This window comes from Mustela lutreola, chromosome 1 (assembly GCF_030435805.1).
Source record: "Mustela lutreola isolate mMusLut2 chromosome 1, mMusLut2.pri, whole genome shotgun sequence".
NCBI classification, from domain to species: domain Eukaryota; kingdom Metazoa; phylum Chordata; class Mammalia; order Carnivora; family Mustelidae; genus Mustela; species Mustela lutreola.
Window position 1 is genome coordinate 180895909 of NC_081290.1, and position 14046 is coordinate 180909954.

A 14046-nucleotide genomic window follows, 5' to 3' on the forward strand; every position below is an offset into this window, starting at 1 on the left:
ATTTAGTATAATTAATATATCAATTCTATAATCTGCATACCAGAGACTAAGGACCTGAGTGAAGATATGAGCCCAAAGAGACATCTAGAACTATAGAACCTGATTAACCTGCAAAATGTAAGCTTACAAACATCCTTAGAATCTCCACAGAAATGACAAATGAACCTGGGTTCCTTTGGAAAAGTCACTACATCAAAACCATGTACAGTTAAAATCATTCCATTCAGATAATGAGGACATATTAAAGTTCCAAACACTATGACGACCCAAATTATTTCCCACTAGTCCCTGCTGTTACAAGCTCTATAAGAGAAAACATTATCTTTTTCTCAAGAATTCCCAGCTCTAGTCCAAGGATTAATTAATATAGATTCAACAACATTTTCAAATTTGCTTTGTTATCTGGGTCTAAAGATGACCCAGATCAAAGCTTATTACTAAAAGCAGAAGTAAAGAAAAAAAAGATACACTGCTGATCTTGAAGTATTATTAGTAACCTGGTAGTTAATGTCATCACTTTTTATCAAATTATCAAAATTTATTGTTTTAAAATTAATTTTCAAGAAGACAAATGAGTTTCTAAATATGTAAGAGTCAAAATTATTAATATTTCTCTTTTCTTACTGTATCGGTGACAGGCCTCCAGCCATTGTTTTCTACACGACGATACCAGCCACTATGATTCTCTTCCTGAAGATCATCACTTTTAATATGAGATGTATATTTTGCTGGAAGTTTTGTATAATTTCTAGGGCTATTAGCACACAGATCTTCAATATGTCTATGAGTGAAAATTTTATAGTATATATCAGGTGGAAATTTAACCTGTATATGGAGAAGTTCAAAAGACCATTGTAATCTAATTACCAAAAAATGGTTTACATTTTTAAAATTACATCTTTTAAATTTCACATAAATATGCTTTAAAACTACCAAATAAGAATTCATCCATACTTACACCACCTAATCGGAATCGTACATGAACGCCAGCAGCAGCATCTAGAAGCTCTGCCTATAAAAAAATGTATTACTCTTCAACACTGTATATATTAGTTCTCTACTTCTGACTCTATCATGTTAAAATAGTTGCTGAACATATATTTATGAAATAGATCAGATAAACCTCAAATAATTATTTTTAAATTAAAAAATATTTTAAGATTTAATTTCTTACAGCATCCAATAAATAAAACATCTTCCATGAAAACTGGAAAAATGATACCAAATTGTGTTTATTTTCTGTGCAACATTTAAGTATAAAAACCAACTGATATGTTATTCACAAGACAGAAATTTTACATAAGTCCTCAAATACATGATTTACATATTAAATATTACTTTATTGGTAAATTCAAGGAAAAAATTATGGTTGGCTAATTTAACACCAAATGACCTTTCCTAACTAACTTTTGTTAGGTCAAAAATACATGTTTAAATTTTATAAGAATTGTATATAACTGGTCTTCTAAATTTTAGTGCCCTATACCAAATGCAAAGTAGAGAAAACAATTTTGGGTACTCAATCAGAAGACAATTTGATCTTACCTCCTGATAATATTAAGTTAGATGAGAAAATACATATTATCCTAAATCATTCATGTAAAGCCTGAAAAACCACATGAAGTTTTGCACAATTTTCTCCTGAGTAAAGAATGTATATACACATGTATACATATAAAGGATCACAATTCAAACATGAAAAATACATTTTACAACAGGATCTAAAACTTTTATTTATAAAATTCATAAAATTTATGCAGGTGATGCTTGAACAACATGGGTTTGAAGTATGCAGGTCAACTTATATGAAGATCTTCTTTTTTTTTTTTTTTTAAGATTTTATTTATTTGACAGAAAGAGATCACAAGTAGGCAGAGAGGGAGAGAGAGAGAGGGAGGTGGAAGCAGGCTCCCCGCCTAGCAGGGTGCCCGATGCGGAACTCAATCCCAGGACACTGAGATCATGACCTGAGCTGAAGGCAAAGGCTTAACCCACAGAGCCACCCAGGCAGCCCTATATGAAGATCTTCTATAGTACAGTACTGTAAAAGTAATTTCTCCTCCTTAAGATTTTCTTGACATGTTACTTTAGCTTACTTGAATTAAGAATAAAGTATGTAATACGTATAACACATAAAATATGTGTTAAATGACTACTTATGTTATTAGTAAGGCTTCTGGTCAACACTGTTATTTGTAGTTGACTTTTTGGAGAGTCACAAGTTACATATGGACTTTCCACTGCATGGCAGGGTTGGAGGGGGGGTCACTATCCCATCTCAACATTGTTCAAGGGTCCACTGTATATAATTTTTAAATGAAATTCACTATATATATACTTTTATCTCCACTAAAGTAGGCAAATCCTAAGTGTATAGCTTCATGGATTTTTTTTTCTTTCCTCTTTTAGTCAGTTAGGGTGAAAGGATTATCATGTCAATCTAATCAGAAATTAAAGTGGGTCAAGCATGGATTATAGTTTTAGTAATTCATATCTGGTCTGTCCATTTCTAGTTTTTCCCTATTTCTCAGAGGTGGTCCTGGCAAGTCTCTATCTACTCAACTACTAAAGCCTATGGGAAATCCAGGTGTACTTTTGGGAAGATTTGAGTTTACTTCTTTATCCTTCTACCATTTACAAACTCAGATGGGGATGAGAACTGGCTGGGTATTTGAGGCACTTCCCTTCCTTTTAGCATGACTTTGTCTCCTAACCTCATTGGAAATTTTATTTAGTGGAATAGTGTTATTTAAAGTGGACTTACACTAGTTGTAAATATTCACAGAAAACTCTAGGGAAACCAAAAATTAGTAAAAAAGAGTTATACTTGATATACTGAAAGAAAATAGAATCATATAAAATGCTCACTTAAAGCCAGAGAAGGCAGAAAAAGAATATGAAAAAAGAAAGAACAAGGGCAAGAAATTCATTGCTTTCCATTGCTGAAAACATTAACAAATATGTTAGACATCAATCACTATATTAAATATCAATGGTGTAAATATACAAGTGAAAGGCAGAGACTATAAACATAGATTAAAAAAATAAGATCTAACTGTATGTTGTCTATAAAAAATATTTTAAATATAAAGACACAGGTTAAAAGCAAAGTTATGGAGAAACATAACATATTCACTAACACCAACTAAATGAAAACTGAACAGCTATATTAATTTCAGAAAAAGCTGAATTCAGAGCAAGGAAAATTCTTAGTGATAAAGAGGATTAAATGATGATAAAGTGGCCAATTCTCTTTTAAGATATAACAATTCCTAAAGTATTTATGCCTAACAAGAGAATATCCAAACATGTAAGGCACTATAAAAACTGGAGAAATCCACTATTATAGTTGGAGAATTTCAACACCTCTCTATTAGTAACTGACATATTCAGTAGACAGAAAAATCATTAAATTCATTATGAAACTGAACACTTGTTGTAATCACCTAGACCTGACATTCTAAAACACATTATTCAACAATAGCAAATATACACTCTTCTCAAGCTCATATGGAACATTTACTGAGATAGAACATGTTATGAACCATAAAACACAGCTTAACAACTATAAAATAATAGAAATTATACAAAGCATGCTCTCAGATGCCAATGGAATTAAATTAGAAATCAGGAACAGAAGGATAGCTGAAAAGTCCAGAACTTGGAAATTCAACAGTACACCCTTAGTTACAAATAGATCAAATAAGAAGTCTCAAGAGAGGGCGCCTGGGTGGCTCAGTGGGTTAAGCCGCTGCCTTCGGCTCAGGTCATGATCCCAGAGTCCTGGGATCGAGTCCCGCATCGGGCTCTCTGCTCAGCAGGGAGCCTGCTTCCCTCTCTCTCTCTCTCTCTCTGCCTGCCTCTCTGTCTACTTGTAATCTCTGTCTGTCAAATAAACAAATAAAAAAATTAAAAAAAAAAAAAAAGAAGAAGTCTCAAGAGAAATTTACAAATATTTCGACCTAAGGGAAAATGAAAATACATCTTATCAAAATTCATGACATGCAGAGGCAATGGTGCTCAGAGGAAAATTTATAACATTGAAAACAAGAAAGACCTGAAATCAATATTCGAGACTTCCATCTTAAGACTCTAGGAAAATAAATTAAATCAAAAGTAAGCAAAAGAAAAGAAATAATAAAAGCTAAAGCAGAAATCAGTGAAATCAAAATAGGAAACCAATATGGAAAATAAAAGAAATTAAAAGCTAGTTCTTTGAAAAGATCAATAAAATCAGTAAGCTTCTGACAAGGAAAACGAAGAAGAAAAAAGAGAGAGGGAAGACACAAATGACTAATATCAGAAAAGAGGGGCTATCACTACTGATTCCAGGGATGCTAAAAGGATAATTAACAAATATTAAGAAAAACTCTATGCCTACAAATTTGATAGCCTATATGAAATGGTTCAAATCCCTGAAAGATAAAACCTGACAAAACTCACACAAGCAGATACAGAAAATCTGAATAGACCTATTAAAGAAACTGAATCAATGATAAACCTTTCAAAAAAGAAAGCACCAAGCTTCAATGGGTTCAGTCATGAATACTACCATTTAAGAAAAGAATTGTACCAATTCTCTGAAATCTATTCCAGAAAACAGAAGGAAAGGGTATACTCCTTAACACATTCTATGAGGCCAGCATTATCCTAATACCCAAACCAGAGGGAGACATCACAAGAAAGGAAAATTTCAGACCATTATCTCTCATGAACATAGATGCAAAAATCCTCAAGAAAATATTAGCAAGTCAAATTCAACAAAGGAATTATATACCACGAGCAAGTGGGATTCATTCCAGGTATGCAAGGTCGTTATCAAATTACAAAAGGCTAAAGAAGAAAAATCGTATGATCATATCAACAATGCAGAAAAAGTATTTGATAAAATTCAATACCAATTCATGATAAAAATTCTGACAAACTAGGAATAGAGACAAGCTTCCTCAACTTGACAAAGGGTATCAACAATAAACACACCTATTATATTTATTGGTGAGAAACTGCATGCTTTCCTGCTAAGAGCAGGAACAAGGCAAAGATGTCCCTTCACCCCTTCTATTCAACATCATATTGGAAGTCATAGCTAATTCAATAAGAAAAAGAAATAAAAGGTATACACGTTGAAATAGAAAAAAATCTGTCTTTGTTCACAGATAACATAAGTGCCTATATTAAAAATTCCAATGAATCAATGAAGAAATTCCTGGCACAAAAAAGCAACTATCATAATGTTGGGGGATACTACATTAACATGCAAAAGCCAACTGCTCTCTTATATACCAGCAACAAACAACTGGAATTTGAAATTCAAAAAACAATGCCACTTATATTAACAACAAAAAATGAAATATGCAGGTATAAATCTAACAAAATATATGAAAATCTATATGAAGGAAACTACACTGTAATAAAAGAAGACCTATTTTTTTTTTTAAGATTTATTTGAGAAAGAGAGAGAGAGAACATGTTGGTGAGGGCAGAGGGAGAAGCAGACCCCTGTGGAGCAGAAAGCTCAACCCCAGAACCCTGGGATCATGACCTGAGTGAAAGGAAGATGCTTAACTGAGCCACCGAGGTGCCCATAAAAGAAGACTTAAATGAAAGGAGAGATATTCAATGTATCTGGATAGAATGATTCAATACTGTCAAGGTGCCCACTCTTCTATAGAGTAAATGCAATCTCAATCAAAATCCCAAGTTATTTGGTAGATATGGACAAACTGATTCTTAAGTTTATACAAGAAAGAGACCTAGAATAATGAACACAATGTTGAATAACCAACATAATATTGCCATTTGCATAATATTTCAGGAGAATAACAAAATTGGTGGACCCAACTTTACACTTGACCTTAGCCAAAAGGCCAAGAAGTGATGGTGGACCCAACTTTAAAACTTACTATGAAGCTGTACTAATCAAGTGTGGTATTAGCAAAAGCAAAGAGAACAGATCAGTGGAACAGAGAGACATTCTGTAAATAGCCCCACATAAATACAGTCAACTTGTCTTTGACAAAAGACCAAAGCCAATTCAACAGGAAAAGGATAGTTTTTAACAGTGCTGGAAAAACTGGACATCCACAAGCAAAAGTTTAATTCCAATTCCAGTTAGTTAACATACAGTGTAATATTAGATTCAGTTGTAAAATTTAGTGATTCAACATTTCTTTAATTTCCTGTTTTGACCCATTCATGACTTAGTAGTGTGTTGTTTAAATTCCATGTATTTGTGGTCGTTTCATTTTCCTTGTGGCTGACTTCTAGTTTCATGGCATTATGATCAGAAAAGGTGTGTGGCATGACTTCAATCTTTCTGTATTTGTTGATGCCTGTTTTGTGACCTAAAATGTGATCCACTCTGGAGAATGTCCCATGTGCACTTGAGAAAAATATATATTCTGCTATTTTAGGATGGAATGTTCTGAATATATCCGTTAGGTTCATCTGGTCCAGTTGGTCATTCAAAGCTATTGTTTCCCTGTTTATTTTCTTTTTAGATGATTTGTCCATTGATGTACATGGGGTGTTAATGTTCTCTACTATTACCTGCTACACTATCAATGAGTTCCTTTATGTTTGTTACTGTTTCATATATTGGGTGCTCCCATGTTGGGGGCATAAATATTTACAATTGTTTTTCTTCCTGGATTATCCCCTTTATTAGGATATAGTGTCCTTCTTTTACCTCCAGTTAGTCTTTGTTCTAAAGTCTATTTGATATAAATATTGCTCCTCCCTCTTTCTTTTGACACCCATTTGCACAATAGATGTTTCTCCATCCTCTCACTTTCAATCTGCAGACATCATTAGGTTTGAAATGAATCTCTTGTATACAGCAAGAAGATAGGTCTTATTTGAACCATTCTGACACACACACAGCCATTTTATTATTTGTTTTGTGGTTGTTTTTGGAAATTTTCTCTGATCCTTTTTATCTTCCTCTCATGTTTTGCTGATTTTCTTCAGTAAGATATTTTATTTCTTTCTCTATCTTTATATTATTTGGATGTTTACTAGTGGTTTTCAATACATGGTTACAATTAGATTCATATATAACTTCTTCTTAGACAGCAACCTATATTAAGTTGGTGGCCACTTAAATTGGAACCCATTCGTTTCCCCTCTCCCTCCTACATTTTAGGTATATGTTATTATATTTTATATCCTTTTTATGTGAGTTCTTTGATTTTTTTACAGAAATACTAATTTTTACTGCTTTTGTGTTTCCTGCCTTTATACCAGCACTTTTGGTCTCCATTTTCCACTCAAAGAATTGCTTTAATATTTCTTGCAGTGGTAATGAACTCCACTGGTTTTTGTTTGTCTGAAAAACTCTTCATCTCTCATTCTATTCTGAATGAAAGCCTTGCTGCATCGAGTATTCTTGGCTGCAGATTCTTCCCATTAAGCACTTTGAATATATCACGCCACTCTCTTCTCGCTTGCCGCGTTTCTGTTGAAAAATCTCCTGCTATCCTTGTGCGTTTTCCTTTATTTCCTTTATAAGAAGTTAAGGATTTCTTTTGTCTTGCTGTTTTTTAAGTTTTTTCCTTATTATATTTTGCAAATTAATTATAATATGTCTTGGTATTGGCCTGTTTTTGTTGATTTTGATGTGAGTTCTCTGTGCCTCCTATATCTGGATGTCTGTTTCCTTCTCCGTATTAGGGAAGTTTTCAGCTATTATTTTTTCAAATAAATGTTCTGCCCCCTTTCTCTCTTGTTCCTTTTGTATTCCAATAATACAAATGTTATTATGTTTATTGGAGTCATTCAGTTCCCTGAGTCTATTCTCATGTTGCATAATTGTCCTCTCTTGTTCAACTTTATTGCTCTCATTACTTTGTCTTCTAGGTCATTAATTCATTCCTCTGCTTCTTCCAGCTTACTGTTCATTGAATCAAGTGCGTTTCTAATCTTGTGCATTGCACTCTTCATCTTGGATTCTTTTTTAACTCTTTTATCTGTGGTAAAGGTCTCACTGATGTCTTAAATTATTTTTTCAAGCCTAGGGAGTATCCTTATGATCATTTCTTTAAATTCTCCATCAAGCATGTTACTTATATCTGTTTTAGTTAGATCTTTGGCAGTGGCCTTACCTTGTTCCTTCATTTGGGGTAAGTTCCTCTGTCTTCACATTTTGTCTAAGTCTCTGCCTTGTTCACTGTGTTAGAAAGGCCAGTAATGTCTCCTGCTCCTAAAAGTAATGGCCTTATGAAGAAGAGGCTCTATAGTATCCAGGGTCTGGTACTCCAGGGAATATCTCCAGTGTGTGTTTTCTGCATTCTGCTATCATGTCCTCTGCTCTGTCCTTTAGGCCAGAGGCTCCCCTTGCTTGCTATGGGAAGGGTTTGGTTCCTGGCCTGAATGTGGAGAGTTTTAACTAGGTGTGCTCTAGTCTGCTTCTGAAATGAGATTCATTATCACCTCCACCAGAACTGAAGCCCTGCAAAACTCTCTGGTAGGAAGACATTGTATGAGCAGGAAAAGGAGTTTGTGCTGGTCTTTTTGGGGAGAGGTCCACCACACTGGGACTGAGACAAGTGTGACTGAGAAGGACAGCTCCACCAGGGCCAGAGGGTGAGGGGTGGTGTAGGACTTGGTGTATGCAAGTTAGGCAGCCAGTATCAGTGCTGCACTACTTCCCAAAGGTGGCTCTGTGTTTATGCTGAGGGGCAGGGTTAGGAAATGGTGTTGGCCAGCTCCTTTGTTCCCAGAGAGGTATCTCTGTGAATGCTGCCTCTTAGGGACACACTCTGAGAAGACCAAATAATCAGCCCTTGAGTGCCCTAGGTGTTCTTAAAATTGCTGTTTCCGGGGTGCCTGAGTGGCTCAATGGGTTAAAGCCTCTGCCTTCGGCTCGGGTCATGATCCCAGGGTTCTGGGATCAAGCCCCGCATTGGGCTCTCTGCTCAGTGGGGAGCCTGCTTTCTCCTCTCTCTGCCTACTTGTGATCTCTGTCTGTCAAATACATAAATAAAATCTTAAAAAAAAAAAAAAAAAAAGATTGCTGTTTCCAAGCTGTCTGCGCCTGGGTTGTCTGCCTGCCTTTTCTCCAGGAGTAGCAGTGCCTTCCAGGTTCTACCCCAGTCAAGCCTGCTGACCTTTAAAACTTCAGACTTCAAGCCCTGGTGGTTACAGGAACCCATAAAATTCAGTCTCTCTCATTTTCCAAGCCAATAGCTTTGGGGAAACATTTTTCTTGTGTGTTCCCCTGTATGCTCCTGCCCTTCTCCATGACCACGGCTCACGTCATAGCACTCGTGAACTATTTTTCCTCTAAACTGTATCTCTGCACTTCCTACCTTCTTCAATGTGGCTTCTCTTCCTTTAGTTGTGGAATTTGTTATGTTGCTCTTCAGGTCAATCTCTAGGGTATTGAGGATGTTTTGATAGTCATCTACTTTTATTGGTGGGATGAGATGAGCCTAGGGTCCTCCTACTCCATTGCCATCTTCCTGCTCTCTCAAGACTCTTAAATACAGATAACAAACTGGTAGTTTCCAGAGGGGAGATGTGTGAAGGGATGAGTGAAATAGATGAAGGGGATTAAGAGGTACAACTTCTAGTTTTAAAATAAATTAAGTCATGGAGATGAAAACTATAGCATAGGGAACGCAGTAACACTGCAATGACATAGTATGGTGACTACACTACACTTATCTTGATGAGCACTGACTAATATATAAAATTGTGGAATCAATACATTGTAAATTTGAAAGTAATGTAACAGTGTATGTTAATTATACTTCAATAAATACAATTAAGAGGGAAGAAAGAAAGAAAGTGCATAGGCAGAAAATAAAGAGAAATTATAATAGATCATTAAAGAATCATTATAAAGATCATTAAAGAATATTATCAATAATTCTAGTAAATAAACTTGAAAATTTAAGTGAAACAGGCAACTTCCAGAAAAGTACAACTTATCAAATGTAGCACAAAAATAAATATAAGATAGGAATAGATCTATAACTATAAACTAATTCTGTAATTTAGAATCTTTCCACCAAGTAAACTTCTGGCTTCCCTGGTAAATCCTTCCATTTACAGAAGAAAGAACACACAATACGAGAAGGAACATTTCTCAGCTTGTGCTACTATGTCAGCTAAACGTGATACCAAAATCTGACAGAAACAATAGAAGAAAGTAAATTACATGGTCTGCCTGAATGTAGGTACAAAAATTTAAGCCAAGTACTAGCAAACTAAGTTCAGTGATATTTGAAAAAGATAAGACATTTTGACCAAAATGTGTATATTCCAGAAATGCTAAGTAGTTTAACATTCAAGTAAAATAATAATATCTCAATAAGAGCAGAGAAATGTCATAAAATTTAACATCCATTTTTTGGATTGGGGGAAAAACTTGTTTTCGCTCAAAGAGAGAAGAGAACTTCCTTTTTTTTTTTTTTTAAGATTTTATTTGTTTATTTGACAGAGATCACAAGTAGACAGAGAGGCAGGCAGAGACAGAGAGAGGGAAGCAGGCTCCCTGCTGAGCAGAGAGCCTGATGAGGGACTCAATCCCAGGACCCTGAGATCATGACCTGAGCCGAAGGCAGCAGATTAACCCACTGAGCCACCCAGGAGCCCAAGGGAACTTTCTAATAAAAGTTTTCTACACAAAAACCTATAGCATACTCTAAACTTGATGGATTGTTGAGCCCTCTCCTTTTGAAATCATGAATGGCAGTGGTTACCACTTGTATTCACCAATTTACTGAAGGCTCTAGTTAATGTGGAAGTATGAGAAAAATAAATAAATTGTATATTTGGAAAGGGAAAAAATAAACTCATTATTTGAATTTGGCATGCTTGTTCCTGTAGAAAATCCAAAAGAATCTATGCACTAATTATTGGAATTAATAAATGAGGGAGCAAAGTTGCTGAAACAAAGCTAAGAAACAAACAAAAATTACTTGTCTTCCTATGTATTTGCAACAGAAATCAGTAAAAAAATTTTTGTTTTAAAGATTTATTTATTTTAGCGAGAGTATTCATGAGTGGGAGGAGGGGCAGAGACAAAGAACCTTGAAGCAGACTCTCCACAGAGCATGGAGCCTGACGATGAAGTGGAGCTCAACCCCATTAACCATTAGATCATGACCTGAGCCGAAACCAAGAGTGGGATGCTCAAGCAACTGAGTCACTTACGTGCCCCGAAGTTAGTAAAAATTTTCTAATTACTATTTAAAAAGAGCTTGAAAAAGCAAGGTCTAAATCTAAGAAAGAATGTGCAAATTCTCTACACAGAAAACTATAAAGCATTGTTGAGAGAAATTATAAAACAACTAAATAATGTTAAGGATTGGGATTTCCAGAAGAAGATACTGAAAAGACATTTGGGTGCTACATGTTAATAAGGGATCAACACCTAGAAAAGAAGAGGAAGAATGTGTTTGAGTTACTATGCAGGGCGATCCAAGCCTGTGGCTTCTAGAGTGAATATTGCCAAACTGGACTACCTCAGGTCAGACTTTATGCCCCCTTCCCTACTCTACCCTACACTGCTTGGTTACTGGATATGAACTACCCTGGAAATACCTGACTGACCTTGAGGCAGTTCTCCCCAGATAAGGTAGAAACAAGATGCTCGGAGCTGGAGGCTCTCTGCTGATCACAGTCCCTGGGACTGAACTGGGTACTAACTCCTTTTAAGAGGAATCTGGGCAGTATCTCACCATGTTTCCTACAAATGTTCATGGACTGGAGCTCTCAAAAGAGTTGAGAAGTCCATTTTCCTCAAACTGATATAAATATTCAATACAATCCCACTTCTAAAATATTTTTTAAAACATTTTTTAAAATTTTGTTAGGGGCACCTGGGTGGCTCAGTCAGTTAGGCATCTGACTCTCCATTTTGGCTCTGGTCATGATCTCAGGGTTGTGAGATTGTACCCCACATCAGGCTCCACAATGGGCATGAAGTCTGCTTAAGATTTTCTCTCTCTCCCTCTGCCCCTCTCCTGCCACTCTTTCTCTCTAAAAAAATAAAATAAAATAGTGTCAAATACACACAACACAAATTTACCATTAGTGCATCTGATACATTCACAACATTGTTTAGCCACTGTCTATTTCCAGGATATTTTTTTTACACCAAAGGAAACCCCATACCCACATACCCATTAAGCAGTCACTCCCCATTTCCCCATTCTCTCCCTCCCTGGCCAGGACATGACAATCACTAATTGATTTTTTAATATACTCTATATTTATTCAGACACCCTGTATGTTCATCCTCAGTCTTGTCCTTCCCAGGCTCTGGGTCTGCCTGTTCTTGACCTGTCTGGCAGCCCCTGTATCTTGTCTGTGGGCAGGGAGCTGGCCCAGCCCTGGGGGTGCCTGGCGGTGAGGAGAAACAAAGGCAAGCCTCTGTGCAGGTCCCTAAAGCAACTGCCAGAGAGGTCAAAGTCCACAACAACAATTTTTGAGAATAAGATCTCTAGTTGACCCCTTGGCCCTAGAAAGCCACACCAAGAATGTAAATGTTTGTCTCCGTAGCTACCAACAAGCTGAGGCAGGAGGCCTGCTGGGTGGGTGAACACAAACACGACAACGCTTCCTCGTGAATTTAGCAGCCTTTTTCTTCATGAAGCACGCTCCTAGTCGCCCGATGTTTCCTTTATTGGATTCCGGAATTCCAATAAAGGTGATTCTAACAGTTACTCGAAGAGCTCCCTAGTCCACTATTTTCCCGATGGTGGAGGATTTTATGTGTATAAACTGACAACTTAATTCTAAAATTTACATGGAAATACAAAGCACCAACAAAAGCTTGTAAGTGTCTTTTTGAAGAATTACAAAATGGGAGTACTCTTTTACCATAAAAACTTGTTTTAAACATATACTAATACAAACCTATAATAATTATGACAAGGGTCGAAAATAGACCATGGAAGAGAATAGAAAAAGCATCAACAGACCCATCCAAAAATAGTTACTCAATTTATGATAAAAATGGCACGGAGAGCAGTAAAGAAAGGACTATGATTTTAAAAAATAGTGTTTCTGGGGCGCCTGGGTGGCTCAGTGGGTTAAGCCTCTGCCTTAGGCTCAGGTCATGGACTCAGGGTCCTGGAATGGAGCTGGGCATCAAGCTCTCTGCTCAGCAGGGTGCTGGCTCCCCCCTCCAACTTGTGATCTCTGTCAAATAAATAAATAAAATCTTTAAAAAAAAAAGTGTTTCATCATTTGGATATATATAGGGAAGAATATGAAAGTGACTTCTACTTCATACTGTACACAAAATATCAACCCCACATGTACTGCTGATCTAAATATGAAAAGGCAAATTGGTAAAGTTTATATATAATATAGGAAAATACTTTTATGACTTCAGGATTAGTGTAGTTTATAAAAAGCACCAACCATATACAAAAAGGTTGATAATTTAAACTACTTTAAAATTAAGAACTCTGGGGGTGCCTGGGTGGCTCAGTGGTTTAGGCCTCTGCCTTTGGCTCAGGTCATGATCTCAGGGTCCTGGGATCGAGCCCCACATTGGGCTCTCTGCTCAGCAGGGAGCCTGCTTCCCTCTCTGCCTGCCTCTCTGCCTACTTGTGATCTCTATCAAATAAATTAAAAAAATATTTTAAAAAAAAATTAAGAACTCTGTTCACCAAAACACTGTTCACCACAATAATGAAGTCTTGTTTCAAAATATTAACCTAGGGATTGGGGAAAGAGGGAGGAAATGTAGATGAGGCAGGACTGGCTATAAATTGCTAATTGTTGAAGTTAGGGGATGGGTACCTGTGGTTTATTACTTTACTCTTTCTACTTCTCTATATGTTTGATAATTTTCACGATAAAAAAAAAAAAGGAGGGAAGACCGTAAAAGTGACAAGTCAAATCACAGAATGAAAAATGTCATGTGCAGCACAGAAAACCAACAAAGGGTTTGTATGAAGAACACATAAAGAACTGCTTAAAGCCTGGAAGAGTGAGAGACAATATACACATAAAAGACATGAAAAAAAAAATGTCAGGAGCTCAGCTGACCTGGAAGAACCATTGTTGAGGCGTCGGGTGTCAGAA

General features: G+C 36.2%; 1 protein-coding gene across 3 annotated transcripts in view; it reads right to left on the reverse strand.

Moving 5' to 3' along the window:
- The window catches only part of C1H11orf65 (chromosome 1 C11orf65 homolog), a 63087-nt gene that overhangs the window by 24302 nt on the left and 24739 nt on the right, over positions 1-14046 (reverse strand). For 2 of the 3 annotated variants that reach the window (XM_059179726.1, XM_059179721.1), the window contains 2 exons: positions 959-1012; positions 625-825 (listed from right to left, as the gene is read on the reverse strand). In XM_059179726.1, coding sequence (XP_059035709.1) covers positions 625-825; positions 959-1012 — 255 coding nt within the window. The remainder of the gene's footprint in view (positions 1-624; positions 826-958; positions 1013-14046) is intronic. The other variant, XM_059179725.1, reaches the window with a different exon arrangement.